General features: G+C 44.5%; 1 protein-coding gene across 1 annotated transcript in view; it reads left to right on the forward strand.

Annotated features, from left to right (window-relative positions):
- The window catches only part of LTBP2 (latent transforming growth factor beta binding protein 2), a 201,775-nt gene that overhangs the window by 87,077 nt on the left and 100,749 nt on the right, over positions 1-13,949 (forward strand). The window contains exons 5-8 of the mRNA XM_084842380.1: positions 5,255-5,442; positions 8,999-9,169; positions 10,260-10,451; positions 13,667-13,935. Of these exons, the coding sequence (XP_084698506.1) occupies positions 5,255-5,442; positions 8,999-9,169; positions 10,260-10,451; positions 13,667-13,935 (820 nt within the window). The remainder of the gene's footprint in view (positions 1-5,254; positions 5,443-8,998; positions 9,170-10,259; positions 10,452-13,666; positions 13,936-13,949) is intronic.

Consider the following 13,949-nt stretch of genomic DNA (forward strand, 5'->3'; position numbering starts at 1 on the left):
TGTATAGGATAGACTAGCTAGCTTTCTTGTTTTGCTCTTGGGAGTGTGTGCCTTGCTGTTCGGCATTTCTTGTTTTGTTTAGAGTTTTGTACCTTGCTTGTAATTTCCTGTACAACCTACCACCTATCCCTGTTCCTTCTTCTTTGTTCCATTCCCCTAATAAACTTTTATCCAACTTTCAGTTGGTGTGGTGTGTCCTGAATAACTTCAGTGCTAAATACAGTGCCCATTGGCCTGGAAGGGAGCTACTGGGTTAATTTGGGGAAAACTTGTGGCCAAGTTTTGTGAACCGCCCAGAGAGCTTCGGCTATTGGGCGGTATAGAAATGAAATAAATAAATAAATAAATAAGTAAGTAAGTAAGTTTGGCCTGGTCTACCTTGCAGGGTTGTGGGGGGAAACTAGCAATCCTTCACACCAGCTTTGAAATAGGCCAGGTTTTTAAATCAACTTAGAGCACAATCCTATGGCCGCTAGTCCATGGCTAGATGGCCATAGGATAGGTTGGTTCCCAGGAACTGACCTTGGAGCCCACGCTCCAAGCTTGGTTCCCTGAGAACCGATCTCCACCCCTTCCTGCGCTGCCTCGTAGGCAGTGTGGAATGGCCCTGCACTCTGCGCTCAGAAGAGGAACACAGAGCAGCAAAAACAGAGCATTCCTGGGGGGCGTGTTGGGGCATGGAAATTGGAAATACCAGTACGACACATCCTACATGTCATCCAGCTGCCGCTTCCTGTGCTCCGAGGTCCCACGGCTAGACAGCTGAAATCGGCTGGGGCTGGCTAGCCATAAATGCAGGGTGGCTGAAGCACAGAGGGGATGATCCCCTCCACGCTTCTTCTGCCCTACATTGGATAGGCGGTCGCTTCTGAGTTTGGAGGTGGCTGCCTATCCAAATAGGATTGCGCCCTTAATCATGGTTTAATATCTTGGCTTGTTCAGAAGCTTGTAATCATAGTTTCCCAGAATTACTGAAACAAGAAACTCTGGTGGATTGAAGATTTCCTTGGTTTGTTGGCTTGAACCACAAAAGGAGCAGTAAAGGAGCTGTGTGCACTAGCAGAACGCTTGTTCATGACTCAGTTTATTGAGCCCAAATATGACCGTCAGCACAAGGTCAATACGTGCAAAAGATTCATGTTGCAAGGTAAAGCAAGTTGAGGAATTAGTTTCAGATAACAGTTAACTACTGATGATGAGCCAACTGGAAGGTAGAAGTTTTCATAGGGATGTACGAAAGTCACCTTTCGCAGATTATGTTGATGGTGGGGGGGGAGGCGCTCCGTCCCTCCCCCCGGAATCCTGGTCAGGGGGGGAGGCGCTCCGTTCCTCCCCCCCCCCCGGAATCCTGGCTGGCTGGCTGGCTGCGCTCTGCAGGGATTCTGCGGAGCCGCCGGCTGGCTCCGCCAGCAGCCAGACATCCAGCCGCTGGCTAGCAGGGACGCAAATTGTGGCGGCCATAGCCGCCGCCGTTTGCATCCCTGCAGTCAGCCGTGACAGGCTACGTAAATGTTTACGTAGCCTATCACAGCTGACTTTAAAAAAAAAACATGCGTGTATGCAAATGGCGGCGGCCGTGGCCGCCACCATTTGCGTACGCGCGTTGTTGTTGTTTTTTAAGTCAGCCGTGATAGGCTACATAAACATTTACGTAGCCTATCACGTTTTTTTTTTAAACCTAGCCGTGATAGGCTACGTAAATCTTTACGTAGCCTATCACATCTTTTTTTTTTTTTAAACTGGAAATGGTGGCTGTGGCAGCTGGTCGGAAGACCGGCCACCGCAGCCGCTGCCGCCGCACCACCGCCGGAGCCACCGCCGGAGCCGCCGCCGCCAGGAAGATCCGCCCCAGGTAAGTCTCGTCCCGGGAGGGGGCAGGGGGGCAGACCGTTCCGCCACCAATTTCGGGGGGCCGAATGCGCTGGCATTCGGCCTTCCCGAGATCCGTGGCGGAATTCTCTGACATCCCTAAGTTTTCAAAGTGAACATATTGGGAATTCTCCTAGAATGACTCCTAAGATAAAGAAAGTTACTGCATGCTGCTTCAAACCAATGGTTGAATATGGTTTATCTCAGTGTAATAGCTTTAATTGCAATGAATATGAACTTGAGCATGCTCCGGGAGAGAGCACAGGACAGGAAGGCCTGGTGTGCTATGGTCCATGGGGTCACGAAGAGTCGGACACGACTGAACGACTGAACAACAACAAATAGCTTTAATAATAAAATTTTGAATCCAAATCTTCAGAATTTCAGGTAACATTTTTTTCCAGTCCTGCTTCTTGAGATTCTTTTAAGCTATGGATCAAAACTGGGAATTCATGCTTGGAAAGTAGTTGTATAAATTAACTTTTGCCCATTGCATAAATAATAGGTGCTGCATGTTAAGTAGGAACATGCCGTTTGTTGGGTTTACATGTCATGCATAAGACCTGCCTAATCTCACTGGCTCACTTTAGGCTTCTTCCAAGATCTCAATGCAAACTCCTAGCTTATTTAGGATGCTGAAAAATAGAGGGCGGTCAGGGTACTTACAGACAAAGCAGTCTGGAAGGTTTGGCACTGATCCCCCAGAAAAGAAAATAGGAACCAACAGGGCAGAATGGAATTGAAAAGCCTAGGGAAGAAAGGGGGTTAGAATCCACTGAGTTGAAACAAGCCCTGCTCTGTGAGAGTCTGTTGTGACAACCAGCATGTGTTAAATGGGCACTAAAGAGTTTGGCCTTGGGGACTGGGAGTATATGCATCTTCTTGTTGCTTGGCTGCTGCAAAAAGCCAGGCGCCATAAGTAAATTTACCCAGAATAAAAAATGCAAATTCACTAATGGGTGTTCATTCCCTGTGAAGTTTCTTTCATTTATGGCTTTTATGGGTTGAATATTCTGTTTATTTCCTTGGCCAGGCTCCTTCCTTGGCTACATCTCTGTCCTTGTCAGTGCCAAAGACAGGAATGAGAATGTGCTCTTCTTCCAACCCTAACACAGGGTAGGCAGGCTTTCAAGGGATCACTGATGTTTGGATGGAGATGAGAGGCTGGGGATAACAATTGAACTGTCCTTGTTAATGTATTACCATCTTGCACATCCACAGCAGTGATGGATGCTCAGGGCTAATTTGCATGACTGGCAGTGGTTATGTGTTTTGTGGGGGAGGGGGAGGCTGAGCTTAGATACATCTGTCTTTATGGCAAATCTTTTTGAAGTGAGTTGCATAGTGATGGGCCAAAGTAGAATCTGTTCTGGTTGTGCACAGCCCAAGATGAAACAAGAGAAATATATTTTGGCTACCCTGCAAGCTTTGTATATTCTTGTGAGGGGTTTCTAGACTGATACTAGCACACACATGGGACTGAAATCTCAGGAGACAGTGCTGGAAAAGTAGCCTTGAATGGTATTTGGAGAAATTTAGACTTACCCTTGCCTCAGAAGGCGAGAGATTACAGCAGTTAACAATTTAAAATAATGGCTTATAATCTAAGATTAACAACACAAAAGAAAAGTGGGATAGGAAAAGGAAGATGAACAAGTTCTGAGCCCAATTCTTTCATAATGTATTGTTTATTAAAATATTTTTTTAAACTGCACTTCATCCTTGTGGATACCAGGGTAATGTACAAATATGATAATACATAATCCAAAAAAGCACTAAAATCACATCATGATAAAAACAAAGGAGGCAGAAAATACAACAGAACAAACAAAATCAACCAATTAAAAGCCTTGGGTGAACAAAAAGGTTTTCAGCTGGTACTGGAATAATTTCATTGTTGGCACTAGTTGCACCTCCATGGGGAGGATATTCCAAAATTGGGGCACCACAGCTGAGAAGGCCATCTCTCTCTTCTTGACACATAACGTACCCATGGTATATTGGAGAAGAGTCTCCCCTGACAGTTTTAAGTCTCAGACAGGTTGATCTAGGGCTTCTCCACACAGAGGCTTTTTGTCCCGTGATTTTACCTGGCCTTCAGCTTCCGGATTCTTTCCAGGATTAAAAGCACCCTTTACATGTGCTTCCCCCACCCATTTTCCCCCTTTATCCACAAGTTCTGTACATTTCTTTTATACAGCCATTAGATGGCACTATGGTCTAGCTCCTCTTATTGCAGGAGTTCCTCTTTTCACGGAGAAATGAAAAATGGATCTTTTTGTTACTAGATTATTTCCATTTCAAACTAAGCTATGGAAATGCTTGGAAAGTATGAGAGAAGCACTGGAGGTTGATGACGTCATGTGAAGTACCTGCAAACTTCTGTGAGTGACCAATCTCAATTGCAGGATAAAATTGTGTGGAGAAGCCCATAGGGAGAGGTGTTCTTGAAGATATCTTACATAATGCTATGTAATGAAGTTACATAATGGAAGTGCAGGAGACATTTTGGGGAGTGGAAAAGCCAAATAGCAGTTGGTCCTAACAGAGCCGATGGAGAGGGCCTCCTGTCTCCCTTTGATTTAGTCAGGATTTTACCACATAATTTAGAACAGAAGTGGCCAGACCTTAATCTACTTTGTTTTCTTTTTTACTAGAACCTCGAGATCCACCAACCAGAGCCTATGCAAAAGATGTACACTTCAAATTAAAGAATTCACACCCCAGGAATTTGTTCTGAGTGGAGTACCAAAACTTAATGAAACTCAGTCCTTCCTCACAAAAATCCATCCCTGGTTACCCCAAGCTTTCTTCGAGCTTTTCTACACAAGAGTGTTAATAGGCTGTTAATTCGCTGTATATACTTTCATTGCGGAATTGAGATCTGAGTGTTACACAAGGGGGGATTCCTTTCCTGCTTTTCTGCTACATAACTTCTAGGTGGCACTGTGGTATATAGCAGAATAGCACAAATACACAAGAGGAAATTGTGCTTTCTTTCATTTTCACGATGAAATGCTTCATTTACCCGTCTCTAAAAAAAATTGCTAAAAGTGCAAGTTTCTGTTAGATATAGAAGCAAAACTGGAGGGTCACAATGGCATCTAAAGAACCTGTAAACAATCATGATAGGGAATGACAAGTGCACAATAAATGCCTAGGGTAGAAATGCCCTTCATTTCAGTGATGTAATCTGCAGCAGGGGAGTCATTTTGTTGCTGCTATTGTTAAATAATTGAGTCAGAAGAAACACTTGCTGATCTACTGGAAATCACCCAGAGATCTGCCAGTAGACCCAGATCTAGCTTCTTCCCACACTGATCTAGAAAGAACTGTTGGTGTATCACATTCAGCACAAATGTTAGCTGAGCTTTCGTTTCCACAGGACTCAGAGCAGAAGCAGTTCTCTTGTTACCCCTCAGCTGCACACAGGATCCTCCCGCACAGTGCGACGCTATCCAGCTGCAAATAATGATCAGCTGACATCCAATGCACTGCCCAATGGGAATGGATTTGAACAGAACAGTGCTGGGTCACGTACGGGATACCCAGAACCTGCTTCATCTCTCTGGGGTAAGGTCTGAACGATGACTTTGTGTGTTTGTTTTAGAAAGAAAGGTTTATGGGTTCACACTTTCTGAAATTGTTGGGGGTGGTGGTGTTCTGTTACAGTAATTGTTGGGACTCCATAGCCGTAGATACATGCCAGCAATCTCTTCACCTCTGCAGTGGATAAGGTTAACACAGTTACTCATTTCTTTGGACTTCCTCAGAAGTATGAGATAAAAACACCAGCATATAATTTAGCCAGCTATTCTGGGCTAGGGAATATATGATCCTGTTGTCTTCCTGTTCAACTTAGCTGATCTTTACTATCTTGAAAAGTGAGTCGTCGTCTTCTTCTTCCATTTCTGTTTCCACTTAGTTGGAGATACAGAATTTACTGTGGTACAAAGCAGTGCTTAATTTCTTCATAGAGTGTTTCTGGGTCTCAAGGTTATCTGGAAGTCATAACATCTTCCCTGGAGGTATTCTTCTCCTTAATCCTAAATATGTGGGGTTAGGCTATGGGTACTCAGGAGGGAGGGGAATGCACTCTGCTCACGCTCAGGGGAGTTTTAGTCTTCGCACATTCCAAGTTTCTGGGAAAACAGATTTCAGTTATTAGCTCTGGCACAAATTAAGCCCTGACGCAAAGGCCTAATCCATCATGCCATTTCTGAATTAGTCCCCAAACTGGCCTCTTTCTCTGCCATTCCCACACTTCCCCACCTCTCCCTAGTATTAGATGAACCTCTTCTCTCACAACCTTGACATCAGCACTCTCATAATAGTTCTCCCCAACATTCCTCTCCCCTTATCTCAACTGATTGGCCTGGCTCTGACTTACTCTTTTCTCAGCTGGAGGAGTATAGGAGTAAACTGGAATATAGCCCTGTGCTCTACTGAGACATGGGAGAGAGGCATTATTACTGTGGATTATTATTTTATCCAGGCATCTCCCTTCAGGGTAACTTTCCCAGTCTCCTATCCTTTCTAAAGAAAAAGGGGATAGGAATGGGGACAGAGAAATAAAGGGAGAAAGCATTTATTATATTTTTAATACAAAAGTACCCCACATATCTTTCACTGAATATGTTCTTATCCCCTACCTTTTAAAAAAACTCTTATTTGGTTAACTCCTCGAGATGTATTCTGTTGATTCACTACATGATCCACAAATCCTGTTGTTCACCTTCTATCAGTATAAGCTATTGCTTTATATGGTTCCTATCTGTAATATGAGAATTATTTCATAAGAACATAAGAAGAGCCATGCTGGATCAAACCAAGGGTCCATCTAGTCCAACGTTCTGTTCACACAGTGGCCAACCAGCTGCCCACTGGGAACCCACAAGCAGGGCAGGAGTGCAACAGCACCCTCCCACCCATGTTCCCCAGCACCCGGTGTACATAGGCACACTGCCTATGGTACTGGAAGCAGCACATAACCATCAAGACTAGTAGCCACTGACAGCCTTTTCCACTGTTCAAATCGGTGGCCATCACTACATCCTGTGGAAGCAAATTCCATAGTTTAACTATGCGCTGTGTGAAAAAGTACTTCCTTTTATCTGTCCTGAATCTCCCACCAATCAGCTTCATAGGATAGCCCCGGGTTCTAGCATTTTGAGAGAGGGAGAAAAATTTCTCCCTATTTCAGAAAAAAAAAATCTACTATGTGGAGAAAGTTATGTGAAGGAATTTTAAACATTTGTCACTTAAACAAAGGGGTCAGGAAGAAAGTTGAAACAAGAAACTGTGACTAAATGTAAAAGAATAGTTTTGATTTCATGACAGCATTAGAGAAAGGACACTTGAAACACTGCTGCCACAGTGAGTCCGAGATCCAACTACATGTTACCTTTAATATGTAGCATCCAGTTATGATGGTGTTTTTTTCTTATTCAACAGTAAGTGTGGGGGAACTGATTTGGATTGGGACCTACATGGTTGGGGGGCTTTGACCTGTTGTCCTCTACTGTGCTCCCCATCTGGATCACACACACACTGCACCAGCAACTTGCATAGGAAAAAATCTCCCATTGAAGCAAATGGAGACTTTTTTCCTATGCAAATTGCAGGCACAGCCGCCCCCATCCAGATTGGGACCACATTGGGGAGCAAAGCATTAAAGCTCCCCTACTCCCACATGAGGGTCCTGATCCAGATTGAATCCCCCATGCTTACTTTTAAGTAAGAAAAAAGAACTGATGTAGCTGCTTGCTATGTATGAAAAGATAATATGTAGCTTGACCCTGAGAGAGGCATGACCTGGGGCGGATCTTCATGACAACTGAATGAGAAGCGTGTTGGAGCATTACCCTGATTTTCATGGAATCAGCTTTGGTCTGTCAGGGACACACGAAGCAAGATAAGCCAAATGTAGCATACCTTTTAAAATTTGTAGCATACCTTTTAAAACTTACTTCCAGGTGGGGTGGCGCAGAGTAGAACTGAATGTCATCAAAGTGGCAGGGGCTGCTCAACCAATGAAAGAGGCTTCTTTCCCACTCCAGTCCAGGCTCCCTGCTGCTACTACATTATTATGAATGGAGAGCAACTAATTTTCCCCGTGTGTGCAGATTTCCCTGAAGAAACCAGAATCCCCAGTTCTCCAGTGAGATCTGAAGGCTGCTGAGAGCTCCCCCCACTCCAGTTTCACTGCATCCCAGCAATCTGCTGCAGAGTTATTGCTCCCATCCCATTTTTCCCCATGTGTATACTTTTGCCTATTGCTTCGAACCCCTCCCCCCGTTTCCCCCTTTCTCCTTCTCCCTGCTCGCAATGAGAGCTCCAGTAAACAAAAGATTGTTACTGCAATAAAGTGATAAAGTGGAGAAGGGACTTTACATAACAACAGAGAAATGACTTCACATCAGAGAAACTACACAACATCAAAGAAGCACACCCTTGCAACAGCGATTTAAGAGAGCATCAGAGAAGTGAAAGAGTGCTTTAGTGGAAGTTAATAAAGTTAGCCTTTGACCCTTTCACTGAAGGGGAATGAGATTTATTTCTTACTTCTGAGTAAACATGCACAGAAGGGGGATCTGTTAAAGATTAAAAGCAGGCTGCCTAAGGTGACTGAGTGTCCCCACTACTGCAGTAATGTGAGGAGTCGCTGCTGCACTCCTGGGGATTTTCTCAATGGGAATGGGAAAAACTACTTCCATTGGGGAAACAAGAGGGAATGGGGCATCCTACCCCCTTGACCATGCCACTGCCAGGTCACAGAGGCACAACCAGGATTTAATGTGGTGAGGACATGGCACACTGTGGTAAAGCCACCAGCGAGCCACTTTCAGTAAAAAAAAAAAAAAAAAGTCGAAGTAAAAAGAGTTTCAGAAAATGCATCTTTTCAAGAGGGAAGTGGCTGGTTGGCAGTGGATTGGTGACAATGTCATCTGTTGTGAAGGAACTCAAACTGCTCTAACTTCGCACTAAATCGCTCTTGAAAACCGCGAGCTGGTTGGAATAATTGGCTGCAACCATTTGAGGACACTGTCCTTTCTATACATGCCACCAGAGACAAAGTTGCTCAGAGAAACCTTTTGACTCTGTGATGCCACTTTTCTTTTCTTTGCAGGTGTCAATGTGACAGAAAAAATCAAGAAAATAAAGATCATCTTCACTCCCACAATCTGTAAACAGACTTGTCGGCATGGCCGCTGCTTCAATAGCTGTGAGAAAGGGGATACCACCACCCTGTATAGCCAGGGTGGACACGACCACGACCCCAAATCTGGCTTCCGTATCTGTGAGTCTCCCAAGATGTCTGACCCATTTCACAAGGTTTATTTATCATACTCTCTTTCTTTTGTTCATGAAAGATTTCAGGGCAGAAGGATTATTATGACAAGTCCACTTGTCTGAAAAAGAAGCAGTCTGCTCTGAGACTGATCCTGCTCTCTTTGGGACAAGGGGTCAATTACAGTTACCTTTTTGTCTTTCTCTATCCTGCTGTGGATATAACAGTCTCTGGCTTTCAGTCAGAGTCGCAGACAGGCATTGCAGCATTTCTTGTCAGGGCCAGTTTGCTGCTTTCATTGGCGTTAGCTTTTGCGCCTGGCTCCCAACACCTAATTTCTTCCCATCCCCTTCTTCCACTTCTCTGGAAACCAGGAGAGTTGGCTGAAGCTTTTATGCTATTCCTAATTACTAAGGCAGCTGAAGCCTCTTCTTCTGATCTCGTTGATGCCATAATTGCACAGGAAATTTCAGTGAGCTAGACAAGTCAGTTATCAATCTGTTGCACTGGGGCAGCCTTCTCCAACCTGGCGCCCTCCAAATATGTTGAACTACAACTCCCATCACACACAACCAACAGCCATTGGCTATGCTGGTTGGGGATGGTGGGCATTGTAGTCCAACACATCTGGAGGGCGACAGATTGGGGGAGGCTGCTCTAGGGCCTGATGCTGTCTAGAAGAAGCCAAATATTACAATTCTGTGGCTGACTTTTAGGGTGTTTCAGTTGGCTTTGACTTACATTGTCAGATTTATTCTGGCCATATTGTATGTTCAATTGCTCTTCAGAATTCTCCCGCCCTGCATTAGCAACCTTCTTCCATGGCACAAATAGCATGGTTGAAGCTTGAAGTGATGTAAATGTTGCAGGTGAAAAGGTCTTTTGTTGTCCTTGGAAGTGAGGCTAGCTAGATAGTTCAGTTGCCCTGGTGTCCTTCCCAACTAGGACAGCTTGAAATTTTTCTGTGAATGAGGTGAAGATGCTAAGTTGAGTACCTAGGTTTTGTGAATTGCTTCCCAGTAAGACAGCCATTAGCTCATTTGGTGGCTGAAGTGAACTCTTAGAATAGGTTTGACTTACAGATCTATTTTCTTTACAGATTTCTGCCAGATTCCCTGCCTAAATGGCGGGCGCTGTGTGGGCAGGGATGAATGCTGGTGCCCATCTAACTCTACAGGGAAGTTTTGCCATCTACCAGCTTTAAAATCAGAAAGAAAACAAGTGCCCAATAGCCTAGCAAGCCGCTCCATGAAGCATTCTATGTACATACTTCCTCTGTCCAACCAATTTGGTAAGCACTGGTCTCATTGTTTCTCACAGGCCAATAGTGTCTGAAACTTATCTTGCTTGTATTGTGGTGCTTCCAGACAAGGCTTTTGTTTTCACTCTGCCTAAAATTCCCATAATGTTATGGGGGGTTCAGACAATGTTGCTTTCCATTTGTAACCCTTCTGTGTTTTCCCACTCCTCAATCTTTTTTCATAGAATCATAGAATAGTAGGGAAGGGGCCTACAAGGCCATCGAGTCCGACCCCCTGCTCAAGGCAGGAATCCAGGTCAGAGCATCCCTGACAGATGGCTGTCCAGCCTCGTCTTGAATGCCTCCAGTGTGGGAGAGCCCACCACCTCCCTAGGTCATTGGTTCCATTGTCGTATTGCTCTAACAGTCAGGAGGTTTTTCCTGATGTTCAGCCGGAATCTGGCTTCCTGTAACTTGAGCCCATTGTTCCATGTCCTGCACTCTGGGATGATCGAGAAGAGATGCTGGCCTTCCTCTCTGTGACAACCAACTCAGTCTTCTCTTCTCAAGGCTAAACATGCCCAGTTCTTTCAGTCTCTCTTCATAGGGTTTTGTTTCCAGTCCCCTGATCATCTTTGTTGCCCTCCTCTGAACCCTCTCCAGTTTGTCTGCATCCTTCTTAACGTGTGGTGCCCAGAACTGGACACAGTACTCCAGATGAGGCCTAACCACTGCTGAGTAGAGGGGAACTAGTACTTCCTGGGATTTGGAAGCTATGCTTCTATTAACGCAGCCCAAAAGAGCATTTGCCTTTTTTGCAGCCACTTCACATTGTTGGCTCATATTCAGCTTGTGATCAACAACAATTCCAAGATCCTTCTCGCTTGTAGTGTTGTTGAGCCACGTATCCCCCATCTTGTAAATGTGCATGTGGTTTCTTTTTCCAAGGTGCAGAACTTGGCATTTATCTCTATTAAATGTCATTCTGTTCTGTTGTTGTCTGCCCAGTGCTCCAGTCTATCCAGATCACTTTGAATTTTGTTTCTGTCTTCAAAAGTATTAGCTATCCCACCCAATTTTGTGTCATCTGCAAATTTGATCAGCATTCCCTGCACCTCCTCCTCCAAGTCATTAATCAAAATGTTGAAGAGCACTGGGCCCAGGACTGAGCCCTGCAGTACCCCACTCGTTACCTCTCCCCAGTTTGAGAAGGTCCCATTGATAAGCACACTTTGAGTCCGATTTTGTAGCCAGCTGTGGATCCACTGGATCGTTGTTTCATCTAGCCCACTTTGAGCTAGTTTGCTCATCAAGATATCATGGGGCATTTTGTCGAAAGCTTTGCTGAAGTCGAGGTATATGATGTCTACAGCATTCCCACAGTCCACAAGGGAGGTTACTTGTTCAAAAAATGAGATCAGATTCATCTTGCAGGATTTGTTCTTGACAAATCCATGTTGGCTACGAGTAATCACGGCATTGTTTTCAAGGTCCTTACAGATGGGTTGCTTTATAATCTGCTCCAGAATTTTCCCTGGGATTGATGTCAGACTGACTGGTCTGTAGTTCCCAGGTTCCTCCTTTTTACCCTTTTTGAAGATAGGGACAACATTAGCCCTCCTCCACTCATCTGGCATTTCACCCGTCCTCCATGATTTCTCAAAGAGAATAGACAGCGGTTCTGAGGGTTCTTCTGCCAGTTCCTTTATTACTCAGTTTATCTGGCCCTGGAGATATGAACTCATTCAAAGTAATTAGGTGTTCCTTGACCATATGCCTATCGATCTCAAGCTGCAATCCTGCCCCTTCAGCCTGTACGTCGCCTTAGCCAGCGGGGTCATAGGCCCTCTTTTGGGAGAAGACTGAGCCAAAGTAGGAATTGAGCACCTCTGCCTTTTCTTTGTCATCTGTTATCGTTTTGCCATCCTTATTTAATAGCTGAACAACCATTTCTTTCCTCTGCCTTTTAGAATGCACGTACCTGAAGAAAGCCTTTTTGTTGCTTTCAGCCTCCCTCGCTAACCTCAGTTCGTTCTCAACTTTAGCCTTCCTGATGCCATCCCTGCAATTCTGTGCTACCTGCCTGTACTCTTCCTTTGTTGCTTGGCCTTCCTTCCACTTCCTATATGTGTCCTTTTTTGTTTTCAGGTCATCTTTAAGCTTTTTGTGAAGCCACATTGGCTTCTTCTGTTGTCTTACACCTTTTTTCCTTGTTGGAATGGTTTGTAATTGTGCCTTGAGAATTTCCTTTTTTAAAATCTCCCACCCATCTTGGACTCCTTTTCTCATTAGAGTCACTTGCCATGGGACCTTACTAATCATTGTTCTGAATTTATTAAAATCAGCTTTCCCAAAATCCAGGGTACGTGTTTGGCTAACTCGGCTTTTGCTTCCTTTAGAACCAAGAACTCAAGTATAACATGGTTGCTTTCCCCCAGAGTTCCTGTAACTGCTACTTTATCCACTAAGTCATCTCTGTTGGCTAGGATCAAGTCAAGGATAGCCGATCCTCTAGTTCCTTCCTCTACTTTCTGTAGGAGGAAGTTATCCGCCACGCAAGTCAGGAATTTCCTGGAGGGGCCATGTATTGCAGAATTTGTCTCCCAGCAAATATCGGGGAGGTTGAAGTCCCCCATTACTACTACATCATGCTTCCTTGAAACATTGGCTATATGCTTTTCAAAAGTTTCATCCTCGTCTTCTCCTTGATTGGGTGACCGGTAGTAGACTCCTGCCACCATGTTCCTTTTATTCTTTGCTCCATTTATTTTAACCCAGATGCTCTTGATTGGGTTACCAAGCTCCTCCTCCTGTATTTATGTGCAGAGATATGTATTTTTAACATATAGTGTAACCCCACCTTCCTTTCTGTTCCTCCTGTTCTTTTTGAACAAGTTATATCCTTCAGTTGCTGTATTCCAGTCATGGGAGTCATCCCACCAAGTCTCAGTTACACCTATCAGTTACACCGACTTCTTGTCCGTTTTCTGATGCTTACAGGTTTCTCCAGTTTCTCTCAGTTTCATGCCAAGTCAGATGTTATTTTGCTTGTTTATATGTTGTGGGCCATATGAGACCAATGATAGCTGGGTTCTGTTTAGTTTGAGAACCAGTGCGGTACTGTGGACAGAGTGGATGCCAGAGTTGTCAAAGTATTTCAACCCTTTTACTTACCAATCTAGAAGCTCCTGTTCTGGCTTGTGGGGTGTTGCAAAACAAAGAACAAAGGTAGGTTTCTGTGGATAAACTTGAAACCTTTCTTTCAGCTTCAATAAACCCTTCTCTTGTGAACGTACATATCAACCACCCTCCAGAAGCCGAGGTACAGATTCATCAGGTGGCCAGAGTGAAGAGTGACTCAGACCAGTCAGAAGAGAACAGTGTTGAAACTGTGTTGATATCTCAGCTTCCCACAGGCCCCCAGTCCAATGATAATGCCAACAGCAGCAGCAACAATGTTGTCACAGAGAGCAATCTGCAGCAAAAGACCCAGGGTCTCATGGGAAGGTGTTACCTGGAGTCAGTACATGGAAAGGTCAGACCTATTCT

This window comes from Heloderma suspectum, chromosome 1 (assembly GCF_057233095.1).
Source record: "Heloderma suspectum isolate Gila_16-S chromosome 1, 16-S_ref, whole genome shotgun sequence".
NCBI lineage: Eukaryota > Metazoa > Chordata > Lepidosauria > Squamata > Helodermatidae > Heloderma > Heloderma suspectum.